The following is a 22,668-nucleotide window of genomic DNA, read 5'->3' on the forward strand; positions in this document are numbered from 1 at the left end:
CGCAGCTGCTCCTGCGCCTCCGCCAGGTGCGCCGCCACCTCCAGGTACCGCTCCTGACACACAATCGTACATGAAATACCACGACCATACAGAAGACAGGCGTCAAGTAGGAGCAATTTCGCTTACAGTCTGATGAGTGTGGTGCCGAAAACATTCATACAAAACATCACTATCTAACAAATTTGTTACTATAACACCTTAAATTCATAACCTTTAAAAAAATATATTTAATATTGACATAGATTTTAGTCGAACCCCAATAGGTTTTTAAGTTATAATTTAATGCTTCATTTTATTAAGAATATGGTCTGGTTGTCATTTTAATGTATTGATAATGTAAATCAGAATGACAATAATACATACCTTGGCATCAGCCAATTCTGCTGCGAGTGCATTTTGATTTTCCCTAGTTATTTCTAGAATTCGTAACGTGTGCTCGTGTTCGGCTGACAGCTGTGAAAAACATACTTTATAATATACTGTCAAATCATTAGACAAAACATAAAATACAAAAGTTTACGTATATTTAATTTACAAAATAACAATTCATAATGATGATAACAACATTTGGAATGTTCGTGTTTGGCGATAATGTGTGATAAAATCTATTTTTCAATCGTTTTCGACCTAATTACGAATAACATATTGGATTGCAGACAGTGATTGCTATCTCCTTATATACAAAATTCAATACACAACAACTGTCTTTGATATTAACATGAATTTCGCATTTGGAAGCTGTTTTTAGTTAGTGTATTTATAACGCACTAGCTATTACTCGCGACTTCGTCCGCGTGAAATTTTAAAAGTATAGCTCATAATACTCATTCTTAAAATAGCTTTTTAATGATGCCAACATTTTTAAAACCGGCCCAATAATTCTTGAGTTATTTCAATACGCATAAAAGTCCAAAAATACAAATCTTTCCTCTTTTAACATTAGTATAGATGTACGTAGTAGCTAGTATACCTGTTGCAAATTGCGTTCAGTGAGAAGAAGCCTGGAGTTGGCGCTGTCGAGCTGCTGCTGCAGCTCTGCAGAGCGCTGCCTCTCCTCCGACAACTCCGAGCTCAGCACATTCGCCTCGCTGTTTGCACTCGCTGGAAATATTTTAATATATTTAGTAAACCTAACCTAAAAGTTACTATCAGAAGGTGAACAAATGACATGAAAATTACATGTAAAACACTATGTTAGAACCATAAAAATTTCATTAAAAATGTACTGGTTGCAAAGCAAACTCATTAAAGAAGTAATAACTAATCACATGAAATATTTTCACTTTACATAGTCGCATTTTTTTGTCTGTTTATGTCGTACATGATAATCTTGAGAACTGCAAAGTTATTAAATCCGTTTATTATTTTCTTTGTTAACAGCACTTGCAAGGCAGTAATTGCGAACTACAAAATAGTTAATTAAGATATTGAGTGCATGAATACCGATTGCTTCGGCTGTGAAGAAAGTTGCGGTGAACGCGCACGCCATCTATTGTTGGCACGGCCTTCGTATTTATCAGCGAAACAATTGTTTCTTTGTTTATACGTGCAATCTTTTAAGTATGTAAATACAAAAAGTACAACAAATAGTTTTGATTAAACTATTAATTAATATAAATTAACAATAAAGCTAAAACTAAAAACGACTATGAATAGAATCGAATAGTTTTTTTTTTTAAGAAATGATAATAAACACTGACTTGTACTTAAATTTTAATAAAAGTGTTGTACAACCGCAGTTTTTTTTTACATTAGAGTACTATGATATGTTGTCTGTGTATTTAATACAAATAAACCAAGCTAACAGTTTTCCACTTTCTTCTTTATTTTTGTAAATGTTGATTCTTCTTACTCGATGAAAAAGAACTCGTTGAAACAAGTATGGTCTGACAGGGTGCAAGTCTTCTAGAAAACACACTGCTAGGCCACCTTGTTACACCGAACTCACATCTTCTCTTCGCTTCATTACATCTTCTATCTTCTGCCTAGTACTATCCACAACAATTATAAATGGATTCAAAAAAAATAATTCCAAATAAGATTTAATATATAATATACTGTTCGAATAATTGAAAAACTAGCACGAAATAATGATGAATGGTAGATTATGGTTAGAGTTAAGGAAAAGACAAGATTTTATTTTCTTCAAAATGTAGAATAATAAGTTTCTGTACGAGGAAAATGTATTAAGAAAACCGCATTTACGTTTATTTACGTATCTGATAATAAAATTTAACCTTGCAATGGTTTGATTTGCAATATACAAATACAAGAAACGATTGAGTGCCTTTGTAATACATTAGTGTGAACAGCTTATGCAATCTGTTAATGTATTTATCTGTTTATTGTTCAATACTAATAAAATTATCGCAAAATACATATTTATTTCATTTACGACTAGCTGTTGCTCGCGACTTCGCCCGCGTGACATTAAAAAACATAACCTATCTTACTTGCAGATCGGCCCAGTAGTTTTTGAGTTATTTCAATACATACAAAAACACAAATCTTTCCTCTTAATAATATTAGTATAGAAAAATAAATAATTCATACCCATAGTTGATTAAAACAGACTAACATACTTTAAGCACATAGTTAAAAGAAGAAAAACTTCTAACCAAATGTAAACTACACAAAAATAAACAGTAGTCTATATTTTTTGTTCAAAATAAACAATGAGAACAAAGTTATTTCAAGCAGTCAACAAATTACTGCAGTAGTTAGCACGCTATTGCGGTACAAATGGAATTTTCTGCACAAAACATAGCATTTAGTACGTATATTTGAATCCGTAGTTAATTTAAATAGAACAAGCAAGGAAATTAATTTAATCTGAAAACACTTTCTAAAGTCATATGAAAATAATGACATAACATCGTTAAATTTCATATATCTCAAATTATATATGCATATATCTTGTTATGTGTTCGGATTATTCGTTACAAGTATAAGCTTTAATTAATGTGTATAATTGTTTACGAACTGTAACGTTGCTGCGATCGATTCTCCGTAGTTGCCATTGTCCGCGATTGGTTCCGCGCCGCGTCGTCCCGAGCTTTGAGTTACATACCGATGTTGTAATACAACATGACGAAGCGCGAATTATATAAACAATTTGTCACACAATTTGTTTTGTTTTTTACATTTTATGCGCCGATCTCTGTTTAAATTTACAGGATTTCTGTCGGTGATACTACGCCTCCGTATTCCTACCGTTGGTCATATACATTACAGACAGTGTGGCCGTTTTTAATGTTGAAGTTTGGCCACATTCCTGATATAATCCTAGAGTGGCCCACATGCAGATGGGCGATCGAGTGAGTGGAACCGATAGCGATTTGTGGGGTTCGGGTGCTCCCGCAATCTCCGTGTCAACCAACCATTGGCAAGGCAGATCTGCGTTATTGCGTCGCTGTTCCCCCTCCATTCCTTCCCTCTACATTCGGGTTAAACGCGATACTAGATTTGGGCTGAGGAAGTACTTACAGAGTTGGTTGGCGATGTCCCTGAGCAGCTGTCGCTCGGCCAGCTCGGCGGAGTCAGCGCCGGCGGCGAGCCGGGCCGCCTCGTCGCGCAGCGCTCGATTCTCCCGCTCCAGCGCGCTCGTGCGCTTGCGCAGCGCCACCGCCGTGGGCGGCTCCTGCTCCTCTGTCGGAGTGCTGTCCTCTGTGTCATTTGTTAGAACCTACACAATATACGGAAATTACATTACAAATAACGTTTTTAAGGTTTTATTGCAAACATTGTAAAGGACGTATCGCAGGCAAGGCGTTTAAACGTAATAATAAAAAAAACATAAAACAGAATTAAAAAATCGTTTTATTAGTTATTTTTTTAATTAACTACGGATAAATAAAGTTAATTAAAATGCAAGCATCGCGCCGGTTCATAATAATGTTTATCTAATAAAGATAAAAATGTCACAATTTTATTAAAGTCACGTAAAGGATATGCGTATGGTTATCGCGAGATTATGATCTTACAGCCGACGCCTGTCCCATTGAATGTTGAAAAATGTAAACAAAGTACACTAGTCTGTATTATCATTATGCACACATCCCATTTATGTTAAACAAAAAATAAGGAAGGGACAATATAACTTGACAGTAAAATTTGATATAACACTCGAAATTTGTTGGATAATAACGTCTGTAATGAACATGAAAACAAATATTTTCATAACAAATGATTTGAACAATTAGACGTCGTCAGCGTTACCGTAGTTATGACGTGGTTAACTTCATGAATAGAATAAATAGGGCATTGAACTAATGTCTATTTATCAATAACATAAATACAATAGAATAATGGACATAATTTTTATATTTAAAAAAAATAACACATTAATTTTCGAATCAAACTTACCATTAGGTTATACACCGGCTAGTATAGGTTAACGACATTGAAATGACTGCCGTTGATAAATGAAGGTCAAATATTAAATGTAACAAAACGTTATTATTCGGAAACTGATATAAAAACCACAAGAACGGCAATCACATAATAAAAATCTTTAAAACACTAAATTAATGAACTTCACAATTTATTGAATAAAATTCCGACTCCGCTAGATATCATTTGCATTGATCAGATCACGTGATTTCTTTTTGGCTATCAATGTTGCCATATACATTTATTCACTTTATTACTTGTTATAAAATATTTATGCAATAAAAGAAATTAATACGTAGATATTTAATCTACAATATTGTTTATAGTGCCGTTAGTGCGGAAAGTTGCTTATATTCATATTTCCGATTTCCAATACTGATGTAACGGTTACGCGCTAACATGGAAGTCGATTTGAATACGGTACTTGAAATATGGTTACGGTCAAAATAACAAAAAGCTGTGATTGAACATGTTTTTATATTAGCCTTCTCCCGCGAGTTCGTTCGCGTGAAATTAAAAAAGTAAGTAGCCTATGTGTTCTTCCAGACCATCCTATACATCTATGCCTAATTTCATTGATATTCGTTCAGCAAGCAGTTTAATCTACAAACTGTAACAAACATCCATCCATCTAAAGTTTCGCATTTATAATATTAGTAAGATTTAAAGTTATGGGTTAGGTCATATAAGTTTTCTTTAGAAACGTAACAATACCGAACGTAAGATTTGTAGCCATAACAATGGATTTCAAAGAATTTACAAAGTCTATTGTTTTACAGGGTTAGCGTATACTCAATATTAAACGTTATCATTTAATGTAATGTGAAAGTATGATTGTGCTTAAGACCGGTTGTGCGTCTTGATGAAAATTGTTGAACCGTCCTTACAGTCGTTGCCACGAAATAAACATGAACTAAGAAATCGGAAACCTTATTCTGATTTCAAAATACGATTTATAATAATTGTAATCTGATATATCAGATTAGATCGCCATTTTTTTTTATATAAATATTACAAAATTCCAATTACTATTAATCGCATATGTGTGCGTAGAAAGTATGTTGCCGTAGATTTACACTGTCGAAATGCTTTATTAGTATTTCGTCCTTTTTCATTCTTCTTGTAAATATTGAGATAACAATGATTGGTCAGCATTTATGCCAATAGAACTCATGCTCAAAGCCCCAGGTGAAGATCAAGTTACCTTATAAATGTTTAAATGTGTATGGTCGAGTATATAGAGTATATAATACAGGGGAATTTTTATACCTGTATACAGGGGGTTTATTTCTGTGTTTACCTGCAGCAGTTCAGTCTTGGCGTTGAGATCGTGGCGGAGCTGTGTGACGAGGTCCCGCGCACCTCGCAGCTCGCCCTCGAGTGCGGTCACTCGCGACTCCAGCCGCCCGTTCGCCGCCAGCAGCTCCTTGCCGATGCGAGCTGTCAGCTCCAAATCCTTCTCTTTCTACAAAACATTCATTAAAATGACAATTTCAATTCACACTTATACCGTTGGAACGGACAATACAGAGTGCTTGAAGTAATAGCGTATAGGTTCTTGTTATAGTTTGCCTAGACAATAACAATACAATCTATTATAGAGTGTTTAAAATCAAAACAAGATAAAGGAAATAGATACATTAGATAACCTCATTTAAAAATAGGTCTGTGTTTATTTTGCATTAATTTATTTTACACGTATATTATTTAAAAACATAAATGTACTCACTTCTTCTAAGAGCCGTGTTACCGCTTCGATGTCATTGTAGGTCTTTGTCATTTGGCTCACCCTGTTGCTGCATAGAACTGTAAACAAAATAAAACAACTATATTTACACTTCTTTTTTAAATCCACTTATGATGTGATTTTGAGAAAACATACTGAAAACACATAAAAAGAAAATATTACAAAGGCTTTAGAAAGAAGAAACTAATGTGCATTTTATAGTATAAACTCTCACGACTTTTTAACCAACAGTAATTAACATTGCTATTCGATTTTCAAGATTATGGAGGACAAAAAAAACATAAAATTAAATATCTATTATTTAGTTACTTTTAAACAAACAATAACAATAAAATTTCTTAGAGCAATGTTACGGTAAAGTCTCCTTTTATAAAGCGCGTAGTTTTTTATAAAGTTTTCACATTTTTAAAAGCTCTAACTCACACCTTTCTATGCCTAAATAATCCAAGCAACAAATACTGCTCCACTTTTCACAACTACAACATCTAAAACATCATGTACAACATTGATTGACGAATATAAGATTAAAAGAGAAAGTTCCAAAACTAATTACTATAACAAAGATAGAACTTTTTTTAAATTGTATTGTTTCCATGATTGACCTCGCGATCAAGATGCGCGCATGCAACTACCGAAACGGGAGACGTATTACGTTTTCACATAACTTTCACTCCATACTCGTATCTAATGAAACACTATGAATTATAAACGTCTGAACAATAAGAAACAACCGTACCCGACATAACACAGAATACTTAACGGACGCTTAAACTGTTGTGAACTGTCGAATGAAGCGTTTACACCTGAAAGCATTTAATCGACACAACACACATAGCAGATAAGATATACATTCTCAAAGGACACTACACATTGTTTAAAATAAATACGAACCCGCTAAAATATCATCGATATTATTAAGCACGTTCATTAGTCCGATTTTAATTTACGATAACATTCTTGAATGTGATTGATTAAAAAAATTACAAATTGATCGATGTTATTGGCGGATCAAGTGTGATAACACTTGCGACAACCGAACGACCGAATAAGAGACTGCGAGTGCAGAGAACGCGCCGCCCGCGCCCGAGCTAAACAAAGTGTTCTATTGTGCAACATGGGAAAAATGAGTACGGGAGACAAAACATGCTTACAGTTTATTGATACCTGTCTTACCACAGATCAGGTCAACACAGAAGTGACATCGAAATCAAAATAGATTTAATCTAAAACTCAGGCGACTACTCATCGAAAGCTACATGTTGCATTTTAGGTAAACATCTAATAGATGGATAAGCCAAGGGACTTGAGAACAAAAATCCGCAGTGACTTAAATTATTAATGGTGAATGACAAAATCATACAGAAATTTGATGTTATTCCAGAGAATGACAAAATTTTCTTAATGTTAGCACATCTTCACAACAGATCGATCTGTTTTCAATTAAATAGCTTTCTAACAGCAAAAGAAAAGCATGGGAAAATGTTTAAATCACAACTTACAATGTGTTCACTTTTTATAACCCCTTACCTAACACGTAGCGCGGTAAATGCGTAACGATTGTCTACACACTTTATTTCCAGCTACTTTCCGTGAATCGTGTGTGACATCAACAGGACAAAGATTCGACGAGTGGAAAAACATTAAGTAAAAGCCACAAGTGTGAAGTATTTTTCGAAAAATATAAACAGGAATTTCTTCTTTATTTATATCTCATTTCGGCATCTTGCCAACACACAGACACGTGATCTATCTAATTTTTTCCAAACTTACGCCGCTTAAACATTGACATTGAGTCGACTTCTTGTAGTTTATATTCATTATAATAAAAACATCCAACGCAAACGTTGTTTAAAAAGTTATCGGAACATACATTACTATTACCATAAGACATAGCTACTTTAAAAAAAATAATCTATTACGAAATTAAGGTACTCATTGTATTTTTAGGAAATATCTTCACCTGAAAATAATTTCCATCGTCTACACGATGATTGATTTAATATAGTTAAGCAAAATACTAACAAATTATCACTTAGAGCACAAGATAAATGACCTCAGCTATAATAATATTTTCATTTTTACTACCTATTGTGTCCGCCAACGCGCCAAGTGAATTGTTTATTATACGAGTATTGTCTAGTCATACTAACATATGATCGAATGTCGCCGCAGGTTATATAAAATTCGATTACAAATACAAATAGATGATGAAGTAATGACGACCAAAGCAAATAGAGAAGAAAAGCGAGATAGGATATTGCGAGATGATGAAGAAAAACGCTCAAGTATTCGCTAGTCGTGTGAAGGTGATGAGATGATCAGTGCGATGAGTTCAGGCATTGCCGTACCTCGATCAAGGAGCAAGGTCCTTATGACGCGAAAGTAGAGCCGGCCGAACCTGTCGCGCGCCACATGGTACAGGAAGTCGGGGTACTCGCCGAGGCACTCGCGCAGCTCTGCGTCGGGGAGGAAGCTCAGCTCGCGGAACAGTTCGCGATCGAAGCCGGGCGGCGGCGAGGCGCGCCCCCCGCCCGCGCCCTCCCCCGCGCCGCCCTCCGCCGCCGCCGTGGCGCGCCCCAGCCGCGGACATCGGCCCCGCCCCGCCCGTCCCGCTCACCCCCGCCCACACGGCGCACACCCTTGCGTCACCCCCGAAGTGCACCACCCTGCATCGACGTCCTATTGCAAATGTCCCCCGACGCTTACTGATACATAACTCATCGTAGCACTCCACTAATTATATAGTTTATTTTAAAGTCTGGTAAAAACCTGGCAGAATCGTGATGTGTGTATTAGAGGAAAACACTGATAAATGTATTACATTGTCAGGTGACGTTTACGTGCCTGTCACATTTAAAAATTAGTCTTGTTTGTACTGATTGAAATTTAGATATTACGTCTAATGTGCAAACTTCAGTAATCAGAAACTAATAACATTTACTAAATAACACCTCCTTCCACGAACACTGTAGAATAAGAACTGGCGCATAAAATATTGTATTGGATGTTTAATATTATCAATTATGTTTATATCTAACAATATCAATTAAACAAAACCATTGGAATTTATGATTACCTAGAGATTACAAAAGCAAGGATATTGATATTAGTCACTGTAATAAGAATCCACCATATAAATACATAAGTCATTTCAATTTACAAAAGGGTATCTTTACTCATGGATTAAATCAGCTTAAAGATCATAAATAACTTCTTCGAACAATAATAAGAATTTCTTGTTTGTTTTATAGCGGAGCAAATAATAGACGATCCTAGCCTATTGTGACAAATGTAGTTAATGAACTCAACCAACATCATGGTCAAGAGGAAATATAAAAAAAACACGATTTACGCTAATTGCATCCTAACCTCGGCGTTTAACGTTGCAAAACTTCGAGAAAATATCATTCTATCTTAGAATGCCCATCGTGTGCGCCGTTACGACGAATAACAAAGATCAAGTCAAACTGGACATGAAACTATTAAATAAAATGTGAAGACGTTAAAATAATTTACAATGTTATGAATGACGTTCGAAGTTAACGCGCAAAGGCTATAAAAACAAACAATGGCGACAGAAAACTAACCATGAAATTGAATACTTAGTTCTTCAATTATATTTATACCAATTGCTGTATTGAAAAACCTGTTTAAGTTTTCACTGACACCAAGTCATGTTGTAAGAAGCGGCAAAAGGTCGGAAAGCACGTGACGTGTTCAGTTGACGTCAAATAACCTTGCCTTGTTCGTGTACTGCTTTTTGACACAAGCAGCACGGCAACCGGCATCCATTGCGATATCACGAAATGTTAATGTAATAAATATATTTTGAATGCAAATAAGTTAGCTAAGACAAATTGGCAGCGATCGAATGTTTTTCTATCAACAAAAACATTAACAATATGCTACTAGGTAAATCATTTCTATAAAAACGGTAATCACGATCTATTGATAAGGAAGAAATGATATCCGGTTATAAGCAGAATCTTAAAACAAGTTTTAAATTTATTTTGTATTTTATGAACATGGTCCTACCTCAAGGTGTTTACCTTTATATAAAAAATATCTCTTTATGATTCAGCAACAGTGAGGACTTCTTCAATAAAAAAAAAATCGAAATTAAGTTTAAATCTTAAACAATGGACCATGTATCATAAATATTTATAATTTCGCATATAAACTAAACTCTTGGTGGAATTAAAACAGTTTAAACTTGTTTATTATTTCAGCTGTGAGACATCGTCGTGTATTAAGGATAGTTTTTTTATTAAACATGAAATATACAATAATCATGTTATCATTTCCTATGCATTATTTCATGAGTCGAGTTAATTCATAAGGCTATTCTAATGCGTATCATCTGACAGTCAGATGGTTACAATAACAGTATGAGGGAATACAAAAATTTAAAGATGGCAGCAATGCTTAAAATATTTCAAATATTCAAAGAGTATATTTAGAATAGCATCGGTTTATAATTGAAGTAATGTAGGTCGAATCGTAGCCTGAAACCTATCAAAGCGACACATTGATCGGATTAAGTGCTTTAAACTGTAAAACTTTGGCGTCTGTTTTATCGGATACGCGGCTTGGTGCAAAACCTTGGCCCGCATATGTCAAGTATTACCCCTTTAGAAATGCTGAGCTGCATGCGGCATTATATTGCAATTTTATGTAGCTCTCTAGGCCAACATTATTGACACACGACAAGTTATTACGGAGAAAGTAAAACATAGCACGTGAAAGTTTCACGAGCATCTGAATTATAATAACAAAAAGTAATTCCCGTTAAGAATTCTTAAAAGAAATTAGACAAAACCAGAATTGAAATACAAATATTTCAAATAAATTCTTATTACAAAGATAAGGTTGACTTATTTGCACAATAATTTAAATATGTTTGATATATCGCGATGTTTACTGAAAATATATTGAACTACCTTCCATCGACTTTAAAATGCAAATTGTGTTAATTTAACTGAATTGTTTGTCTATTAAGTGGGTAATAAGAACGTCAAACAGAAAACGTCAAGACTAAATTATGACTGATAACGATAAGAACATTATCAAGACGAAGTTAATTCAAGTACATTTTAATAAATTAACTAACGTTTCTTGATACTTGCAAAGTAAATTTTCTTTACTTAATACAATTTCAAGTATGGACACGAATGAAACGTTTTTTGAATACTAATTCGCTATTTCTGCTTCAATGCGGTGCGTTTAGAGCTGTAAGTGTGTTGCGTGATACTAAATTACATATATTGTAAAATTCAAACCATATCTCGAATTGTATAATCAAAATTATAAAGTACAAACACATACACATAAAAATTAAAAAGCAGTAACAATTACTAAGAATACAATAATCGTTTATGGGGAGAGAATCTTAATCACCAAACACGTGAACAAATATCAAAAAAGCTTTCTTATTTGGAATGTCAATGAAAACGATAAGAAAGTTTCACGATCAAGTGCATGTGTATGCAACACTGAATCACACACAATGTGTCACACACAAATTATTGTATCGGGCAAGCACCGCGCATTGGACGACCACTTCCGTCCGCACCGCGGCTATAACTAAGCTGTGCTCTGGCCACGATTACGGTTGTACGGCTAGCATTATAACTGTTAAGATTGTTCACACTATTACGACTCTTATTTAGAAAGCAATTCAATTGATAATAGCATACAATGTAATTATACATTACTATCGAGTACAGCATGTGCGTAATGTCTCGAGACGTAGGGTTAGCAGCGGGTCTTGCAAAATTGATAAGAACAGTACATGTATAAAATTAAATTCGAACTACCAAAAGTTATTAAATACAATAAAGAAAGTCATCGATGAAATAAAATACCTAATCAATACTTTATATTACTTAAGGACAACTTAAACATTGCGTTGTCCTTGTATACGTCTCCGTGTATAAACAAAAAAATATAAATATATAGAAAGCTCACGCATATTTTAGCAAACATGATTATACAAAACGGGCAAGCCTTTTATTATACTGAGCCGTTTTACAATAGTTTATTAGAGCAACATACTGATAAGTAAGCTATGATGGACGTAATAAATTCTGTGTGCCTCTCACGGTCAAATACAGAGCGTCTGGAGTACTGCGCAAGTCGCAGTCAGGACCGGACCCGGGGCAGGGCCGGCGACGCCGTCGCCGTGGACTTCGCGCCGCGACTCCCCGATTCCCGGACACCTAAATCGATGGATCGCCGACTGGGCGTCGAATTTCGCACCGCGCAACCGAGATGCGTTAAAAGGAACGATCGATGCGAAAATATTCGCCATGCGGAGGCTGGTTACCTTCAGTAAAATGCGTATCCTTGTTCATGGTAATGCGTGATATGATGTGATGTAATTTAGCAATTGGCAGGTGATTCGCGGGAGTTCGATAAACCAGCAAGTGCAGCGGTGCACCATTCCTCGCTATGTTTAGCACGCCCGGCGCGTCGTGGTATCGATCAGAGGCGCGCGTGTCGCGTCTGCACCGGCGCGGCCCGCACTGCTGTCCGCGCGCCCTTCCCCGCACACCGCCCCGTAGCCCGGCACCGCGCACGCGCGCTGCGCACTCGGACACCTAACTTGCGTTTCACGCGCTACAATACCATTTTTTTATTTTAGTAGACACTATTATTGACGTGGTATTTTTCACTTGGTATCAATAAATAAAATTTCTTATCAAAAGCATAATCATCACGATTTAGCAAATAATTTAAATCCGACCAAGTCATCGTCTGCGCCGACGTCAAATCGATTTTTTGTAAAACCGGGAGACGCCCTAAACGGGTTGTATCTATCTATAGCTGCTTATACATTATGATCATGAGTCCGCAATTCTGCGGAACGAAACTATAATAGCGATACCGCAATGGCAAAGAGATTGTTGCAATTTGCTTTAAGGTCAACATCTTAACAAAACAAGCAATGTACCTATAAAGGAACTTGTATTAGTAAAGATTTTGTCCATATGTCACGTGTCAACAACGAAATAAATACCATATGACTTAAAATACAGCGCAAGGAAAGTTAAAAATCATAAACAAGGTTTCGGTCTTTTCGTTTAGGATAGAACAGAGAAAAATAATAGGTGTTCAGCAGGAAGTCTAAAACTTGATTTGTTTATGAAATACGGTGACGTTGAGAAACTCGTTTTATATGGAAATAGATTTACTATATCGTAAGTAGACATTAACTTTTAATCGTAAAACACTTGCCTTCAACGACTCCTAATATAAATATTGTGATTATTCCTTTCTTTATTTATTGCAGACTATCCATTAAGAATTACGTTTATCGAGCTTTTCTAACACTAGCATAAAGTCCTTATAGGTGGTGACGAACGCGTTGGTCTATTTTCCAATCGTTCAAACATCTTATACCGAGAATTTCATCTCGGAGAATAAAGGCAGGTAAACATTAAAAATAAGGAAAATAGTCAAATTTAAAATATTCTGCAAAAACATCGACGACTCGATGCAAACAAAGACATCATTACCATTAATCGTAGTTAATTAATGAAATTTAAAAATGAGGCGATACAATAACTGTCGTGAGAGTTTATATTTTTTTTACATGTTAGCACAAATAATAAATAGGAAACAAATGTCAAACCTTAAACAATTGAAATGAACACAATATGCTATCAATAAATTTATAGTACTCACGGAAATAATTGAGTGTTTCCCTGATCTGATCAGGCGTGAGAGCTAGATCTTCGGAGCTGAGCGGCAGCGCCGGCGAAGGTATGAACCAGTCCTGATTCTCGTACCCTGTAACAAAATACCGAATTTAAACATTTACAAACATAAATAAGTTATACGTACCAACAATCAGTCATATGCTACAACTGTCTGAGTAGGATGAGTCACACAATGTCCTCGTTTCATCCAGTTCAATCGTGATATTAACTGGCACATGTTTAAATTGGTACCACATTTGATACTAACGTGTGCACATCACTACGTTCGTTCTCACGGTCAAACACTAGCCCTGATAAGTCAGGGCGCAGGTTATCACACTGTATAGTCCAACAACATAATGACTATACAATTATCAAAAACATTCACAGCTGTGTAAACGTACACACTGTATCAAATAGAGGACCCAAATAAAGAAATTTGGAAGCCGCCCTACGAGATTAATATTTCTAGTTTCGATCAATCTTACAAAGAACCTTAGAAACCGGTTTAATAGCTGCTAAAGGTACTTGTCGCAGGGTACGTATGGAATGAGAAGCTTTCACTCGATCCAGTACATTTATTAAGTATGTAAATATACCTCATTCTGCACATATTTCACTTAATTACTAATTATAAATTACCCAAAATGTTATTGGGTTATCAACTACGTCGGTGAACTAAAATCAGCGTAACTATAAATAGTTGCAGCTGAATTGTAATATTTTTCATTACCTCGCCATTTCTTTATATTCGTACAATCGATTGTAAGTCTAATCGATTACCAAAGAAACTCGATCCTTTGTCTAAATTTAAGACAGTTTATCATGTCATTGATGCTTAAAGCACGTAGAAATCCAAGCATTTTGCATCAAAGAGGTATTCATTCATATTTCACTTTCCAAGACAAAAAAATTTCTGCATTGATTTAATTCGACTATAAAATAGAACAGAACCTGCTTTGATACAGAAATAGATCTTAGACCATAACTATATCGCAGATTCCGACAGACGTCATCAAACGTACATAGTCTGGTATGCAGTATGCGTGGAACTTCAAGTACCAGTCAGTTGACAGAGATCGCGGGTTAGACCGGTCAGCGGACGATGACTCGCACCGATGAGACACCATTATTAATAGAGCCGTGCGACGCCGGCGCCGGAAACCCAGCCTCGGCGCTTTGTGGCACGGAACACCAGTTATGTGCACACTAATTAACATTCTATAACACTTATTTTTCCACACATTTAGATAACTTTCAATGTTAAGTAATCGTTTCATGTCAATGATAATCATGCACTATTAAATTACAAATTTATCATTTTAAGAACGCACACCTTAGACTAAATTATAGCATAACTGTTTAGTCGCGCTGTGATCCCTAAAAATAACGCGCACAAAAATACGATCGCACATCAGTTGTGCGATAGTTTTGTCAAAGGTTGTTATGATATACCTAACGTTTTGTATTTTGCGACTTAATCACTATCACTATAAGTAATATAGGTTAAGGCTACACATAACATATTATAGTGTCACGATATGCGTTTTTATTGGCATGCATAATAGCATTTAAGAAGGTCTTAATTTACACGATAACGGTTAGCAAAACGAAGAATATACTAAACACAAATAGAAAAATTGTAAAATCATGTCGACACAAACTGTCAACCCTGACTGTGAAAACAGATACTTGCATCTTTATTGTATGGTTTAATTAGGGATACATTTTAAAGCCACACTCTCAGATAAAAGGTCATTTCACACGGAATGGTGCGATAAAGTACAGATAAATCTTAAATAATGCTAGATTAATAGTCAGGTGGGCGCAGTATCTGTGAGAAATATGCAGACAAAAGCGGATCACTGATAATGCGGTGTTGCATTTAAGCTTTATCTTTCATGATATCGATCTGATTTATGCGCAAATGAAGCCTTGGATATGTCAGAGAAAGCGGATAATCTGTCAATTACACTAATTAAAAATATTCAACAAACTTCCGCATTATTTCACTTTAAAAGTGAACAAGTGTAGGTTGTCCACAAAGCTAAACATTTTTTCTCACTTTTAATCATGTTATCCAAAAACAAATTATTTCTAATCTGCTGAAAATTTTACATTTGATAGCAACAGCACTTACACCTATCTTTTTAGTTCGCATAACATACGTAATTAAACATGGCCTAGATCTGTTTTCTCGGTCGTATGAAAATATCTTCAACCTCTTTTCTTAGCTACACTTATCTGTCAGTTATTTGCAAATGAAAATTAAACGTTCTTTTGAAATTACAACAACAGAAAAAATAAGACATGGGAAATACACATTTCTGTACATTTTCAAATAAGCGACTTTTATATTGTTTTTCCGAAGATGTTGAATAAAACCTGTTAGTTTTTCATCTTCTTCTTAAATCAATCTTGTGGGAAACTGATTATACACTTAATTGAAAAAAAAACAAAAATAAAACCATACACTGCAAAAGAAAAATCATACATTTGTTTTGTTTTCATTGGGAAGTCGCACCTTTTGTTCAGAGCGTTTTGGAAGCGTATTCGCGACAACAAAGGAAAATTAAAATATTACCTCCGAATTGTGTGAGGCTGTCTGCTCGCAGGCGGTATTTTGGTATGTGTTCTTGCAACAAGCTGACGATTTCTACTTCGGGCACCTCCTCGCTGTTGCACACCTCTGTAGACAAAAGAAAAACAATATGAATTAAAGGACCAAATTTTATACATATTTTACATTATAATTCACCCTACGACACTAGGTGGACAGAGATAAAGGATGTTCATTTTCGAAAAGCCCGAAACATTTTAGTTTCGTCAAGTTTATACAACTACAAAAACATACACGATGTTAAGGGACACAAAAAACAGAACGTCTGTACACTAGACGCTCTTTCGTCTAGGTTATCCCCTACAATAGGTCTTCTCACATTTGCTATAGTGCAGGCATTAGGCATCTAATAACTTGCCGTTAGATTAGTTTTCTTCGCGTAAGTGAAACTTTACGAGTAAAACACGAAGTAAGACAGTGAATTGGCTAGAAAGTCTCTGGTTTGAATACGAAGTCGTGACTTGGAACTTGAACTTGAGTTGTGGATAGCGATAAAACACGGAACGTATTTGGCACGGGCGTCTACATTCCGTATTTAGCATGGAGGCACCAGACAGAATCGATAAAGCTCCCCCTCACGTCAGAGGGAGAGGGATAGAAGGGGGAAGGGAGGTGGGTATGCGCGTCATCTGCAAAGCCGTAGTCCCCGAGACCCTGCAAATATTAATCATGTACGTACACAGATGAACCCATCTCAATACATAACTTATTACTCTTTAAACTTGATAATAAAATTATTTGCATTATAAATCTGCATATAGAAATTCCATTTGGCTTCAAACACGCATTTCAATTTGAAAGTCTTACAAATTACTAGGCTAATGACGTTCTTGTCTTTTTACGTGTATGACAAGGCATAACGGGCAAAAAATTTGCAGGCTTTAGAAGCTGGACTTTCACCTGTTGATGATATCGAATATGATGGTCAAGTATCCACACCTGAGAATAGGATGCAACATTTATGTATTTCATATTACAAGTTGTAACGACAATAAAAACAATTGGTACCGATTTTATGGGAGTGGCAAATATCACACTATCGCAAGGATATAATATTCAGTTTGGCCAAGAGTCTCTATTTTTTAAGTTTTTTTTTTATATATAAAATATTCTCTTAGACATAGATGGCATGACCTACTCAATTAAATAACACCGCTAATCAATAAGTAAAAGACCTTATCATAGAGACCACACAAAGAAACCTATTCAATATTTCCTTCATTCCGGAAAAGGTCATACAATACAATTCCTTTGTATAATCCATTGTATTTTAATACATCCGATCGCGTTAAAACAAAATATAAGAATACGCTTTAAAAGATGTTTGTCGTAGAATTTCAAACATTCCATTACACTGCAACATCGTATGGATTGCGTTCCCGGACGCAGACGCGCTCTCATTTGTAATCGTCTTCCGTAAAACGATTGTCTTTATAGCATTTGCAATGAGACGGGTAAATGTTCACATGGGAACACATGCACCTTGGATATTTTGAGAACCCAAAACATTAAAAATACTGGCATTGTCTCAATCAACTACGAAAAAAAATCACACAGAAACCGATAAGAAAAACAAAATAAATGAAAAACAAGCCTCATTAAAAAATAAAAAAACACTCCAATAATATAAAGTTCAGTTGTCAAGAGTACTTTATCTAATCTACTCTTAAGAGATAAAAATTATAGATTGCACCAAGAGCACTAATAACTTATTTTTAAACACTGATTCTAGACGTATAAAGCAGATAGGGGTCACATTTGCAATCTTATGTTCAAATTAGTGCTAGTATTTCAAAACATGCACAAGAAAATCTTTAGAAAGGACTCATGATTAATGAACAGCATGAAGAGGGTTATATCATATCGTCTACAATCTATCTAACAAATTCATTATTAAAAGATCAAATTCGACATCAAATCTAAATGCGTTTCAGCAATATGATTTCATTTACCTACTCAAACTGCATTCTATAATCTGTCTACTTTTAAATCGTCATTGAATCAAATGCAGTAAATCTAAATTGAGATAGTACCAGATCACTTGAACACCAAATCAATACCGCTGCAGCCAGACTGGTTGCACCTACGTACAATTTAAGTAGATATAAGAGGTGTTTGCGCCTGCGAATCTAGGAAGTCTAGTGGAATCGATCGCGTCTACTAGCATCTGTACCCGGATTTCGAGCTTCTGTAACAGGAAGTCTCTTCTGTCGTAATACCTATATTACAACAATATCTCTATCCATTTTATCCGCGTTATAAATACGGAGATAATACAATTCTTAAACATGTATTACGATAGTTGAAATTCACAGTATATACTGACGCAATTCAATTTATATTGCAACATTCAAACGACTATTCAATTTTATTTGTAGACTACGCCCACAAGCTCTTTGTTAGCAACCTCTGAATTTTGCTATACACCTTTCTATGATAAAGAAAAGAATTGTACGAATGTTGAAACTATCATGGTGTAGATTTGCCTTACAGCGTTTGGTCATTGCTAGTTTAGTGATTCTAAACTGATCAGATTTTTTGAAGTCTATCAGAAAAATTAAGAAGTTACAGGTAAATATAGATGGCTAATTTTTTTTGGAAACACACTGAAAACCTGAAAACTACTGACCCTACGGCTACAACATATTAAATAGTAATTATGTCATATTTTGGCTTACTTCTTTTGAATTTCAATTGATAATACTTTAAATAAAATTAAATAGAGGTTTTCGTTTTGTTTCTTTTTGATTGTTTTCATTATCAAACATTTGTTTCCTACCAATGTTTTGTATTTACTAAGTGATCAAATAAACTGTTTTAATTAACGATAAATTAGGCTATAACATTAAAAGATTCCACAAATAAGTGAAGGTACAGATAAAATTACCGCACATTCAGAGTCGAAGCACAAACAGGTAGGCTGATTAAGGGCATTGTCTGTCTCCCTTATATGATTAGAATGTTAGCTGTAACTTCACTCTACCGTACTAATGCTGCTTTCACACGAGGGCAAACAGTGCGGTATTGCTAATACTTGAACGCACAACTCCAAGATAAATATTCCCATGCCCGTAAATACATTCGATTACCAAAATCGCTTGAATCATCAAAAATTTTCCTTAACGTACAAAGTTATTGTCAGATCCATACATTTTTATTTTTACGAAATATTTTTGTGCGCGTTCAAATAATAATAGCAGTACTGTATTGTCTACTGGTCTGCCTTGTTATGTCCTCGTGTGAAACTAGCATAATTACTGTACTAATGCGGCTTCTCAGTTGTACTCATTAGTACTATGTCTTCAACTTTGCAACGCATAGAGAAAGTGACATAGCTTATCTACATCTAATTATGTTGGTAATTTAAATACTTGTCTGGAGTACTGTAATATCTCTTTATCACTTGATTATATTGTAAACGTAACTTTTACACTAAATGAAGAGGCTGAATACTAATCATTAACCTATTAATTATGTATAATTTTTAATATTAATTCGTTAGAACCTAGGAGTATATTTGATCATTATAATTAATTAAAACAAAGCCCATTACAGATCTTAACAACAAACTGTAATCATTCAAGGGTAAACCATTACGACCGATAACACAAAAACAATTACATCAGTTCCTCAAAATAAAACTAATGAGTAAACTATTTTTAGTTAATTTGAACCTAAACAACAGGTTCATAAAGTTCAAAGTAAGATATTAGTCTGAAATGCTTCTTTGCAAAAAATTACGTGAATTGGTTTACTTGTATTCATTTAATTAAAACTCATTTATTTGATGTCTGACTGCAACGGAAAAAACATCTTATTGTAACCTTGAAAACCCCTTAAAGATAAGGAAATTCAAAAATAAACAAAGAAATATGCCCATTATATCTACAACTAACCAAATGGTCATGTGACGAATTATTTTAAGCTCGGATTTCAAATATGTACTCGTTGCACCCTCGTTACACAAAAACAATAACTTTACGGTGAGTTTTCACTGTCGCATCATTTGTGTATTAACAATATCGCTCTCCTTTTAATTGTCGTTGAATAAATTGAGACAAAAAATGTACAAAACTCCTGCAGTGAAAGCAAACGTTCATTAAGACTTACCATCACTCCATGCAAGGAGCAAATCCTGCTGTTTTTCGTGCATTTCATTGCGTCTGCGCGGTCGCGGACGGGCTCGCCTCTCGCTCATCATGCCACATACGTAGCCCCCGCTATATCCCACACAGAGTCCCGGTCCCACACCGCACATAGGCACATGGGTTATCGAGACGTAATAAACAAACAGTCCTCATTTACCGCGACATCTGCGGACGTGCACTGAACGCCGGCCAACGCTAATCATCGCTATAATCGATCCTGATAATGATATTAAACGTCACTGAATTCGATAATGGCACCGAATCATGGAAATTTACAGTACGATCTGAATATAATTAAATGCACAATACTCAATGAGCACTAGTCTATTAGTGGAAACATGTTACTTGAATTATCTTTCGCAAAATCTGAACGGTAATTAACAACAATAGATTCAAAGTACAAAAGACGGGGAAAATCAACTAGAAATAAACCTTTAACGCAATTTTAAGTACTTCAAACTATAAAATATTACTGTCTACAGCTAATTAAGAGTTTAGCTGTTAAATCATATGTAGATTAACGATCAAAACGGTCACAGTGTTGCAGAAGCTCAGCTAAATGCGTTATCTAATCGTGTGTAATAAAACGCAGTTAATTTTGTCAAAGTCCTGTAAATAGAACGGTTACGAGGCCACACGCACAGTTCTGTGGAGGTGGTGCCGGTCGTCGCACTCGCTCGCAACGCCAATAAAAATAAGGATGTCGTCAATATGTTGGCATCAGTACGATAGGGGTCACCTCCGCACTGGGCTGTCCCGCTACTACACTCGACTAACGCACCCACGGCCTTGTTGGCCTAATAGGCCCAAACAACTTTTTGTTACACTAGAAAAGCAAAAAAAAGAATAATGTTCCGTGAAAAAGAAATAGAGTCATGTATATAAAAAATATAGTCTATGTATAGTTGAGTAACTACGCCGCAGATTAAACAAGCGCGTTATGTAAACGTTGACCCGAGTATCTTTTTACTCATATTCGTCTCTTGAATATTCGTGCCAACGTGATTTTATAAATTCTTACATTTTTAAGTGCTCTCGAAGTTAACGGCATTTAATTGAACAATTTAAGCCCGCTTTTTAAGCTCGTTTTTATTAACGCACGGTTAATCATACAGTCAATTTTAAATTAAACAAACACTCTTTGTACAGGTTACGTTGATATAAAGTTTATATATAAATGTCAAAATAACCACTGTTAAAATAATTGAAAGGACTGTAATAAAGCAAAGCGATGTTATGATCATGCAAACCGGTTCACATAAATATCGGTGATACCTTTCATTGCACTTGATTGTAAACTATCTTGATGACTCGACCCTCTTCATTTAAACTAACATTCTATTATACGATGTAATTATTTTAAAAGCTTTACATTTTAATATGGCAGCTCTGTAGTTAGCTATTTATTTAGGTAACTTATGACTCAACTTTTCAACAATAACTATTCTTAGACCTTAGTATAATAAACAAAACACAAACAGGAATTCTTATTCTTAATGAACCTAATTAAAGTATATTCAACTATTTTCTTATGTTTGTTGAAGTTATAGAAAAGGGAAATGTGAGGCGAGATAGCGTTAGTTAGACAGGCGCGGGAGAAAGCGCGGCGATCGACTGGGCCGGCGCTCGCGCCGACCACCCGCCCGCCCAGAATAGCCACTGGCCCGATGCCAGCACCTCGTTATCCCCTTCATTCATAAGCCCTACGCTATGAAGCCTCCTACAGTGTTACTTTGTCTCAAACATAACAATGTACTTTCCACTAACGAACTAAAAATCGTAAACATTACTTCAAAATATCAACGCCTTAGTATTTCGTTTACCATCGCGTTAGGGTTTTGTTATGATTCGCCATTTTTTTTGTTCTAATGTATGATAGTATAATAGCATTTTGGGATTACACCACTTGTTGGATACCATTTCATACCATTCTATGGATTGTTCGATACCACTTAAAAACTAAGACTACAATGCCGATTAGACTATTCTCCTGACATAAATACGACAGCAACTACTCCAAAATGTTAAAATAAACTAGCTATTGCCTGCGACTTCGTTCGC

The 22,668-nt window shown here is 35.3% G+C and overlaps 1 protein-coding gene and 1 long non-coding RNA gene across 3 annotated transcripts in view; both read right to left on the reverse strand.

Annotated features, from left to right (window-relative positions):
• LOC106109073 (trafficking kinesin-binding protein 1) overlaps positions 1–22,668 on the reverse strand; it is a 29,340-nt gene that overhangs the window by 3,089 nt on the left and 3,583 nt on the right. The window contains exons 3-10 of the mRNA XM_013290473.1: positions 16,424–16,528; positions 13,826–13,930; positions 6,122–6,198; positions 5,693–5,857; positions 3,487–3,685; positions 971–1,101; positions 364–453; positions 4–53 (exon numbers count right to left, since the gene is read on the reverse strand). Of these exons, the coding sequence (XP_013145927.1) occupies positions 4–53; positions 364–453; positions 971–1,101; positions 3,487–3,685; positions 5,693–5,857; positions 6,122–6,198; positions 13,826–13,930; positions 16,424–16,528 (922 nt within the window). The remainder of the gene's footprint in view (positions 1–3; positions 54–363; positions 454–970; positions 1,102–3,486; positions 3,686–5,692; positions 5,858–6,121; positions 6,199–13,825; positions 13,931–16,423; positions 16,529–22,668) is intronic.
• On the reverse strand, positions 8,894–12,234 carry LOC106109409. 2 transcript variants are annotated; one of them, XR_001226005.1, is made up of 2 exons: positions 11,537–12,234; positions 8,894–9,105 (listed from the first exon to the last, which is right to left on the reverse strand). It is a non-coding gene; the product is annotated as an uncharacterized LOC106109409 (long non-coding RNA). The 2 variants fall into 2 exon arrangements; XR_001226004.1 differs by having other exon boundaries at positions 8,894–9,119.

This window comes from Papilio polytes, unplaced genomic scaffold (assembly GCF_000836215.1).
Source record: "Papilio polytes unplaced genomic scaffold, Ppol_1.0 DF821289.1, whole genome shotgun sequence".
Taxonomy (NCBI): domain Eukaryota; kingdom Metazoa; phylum Arthropoda; class Insecta; order Lepidoptera; family Papilionidae; genus Papilio; species Papilio polytes.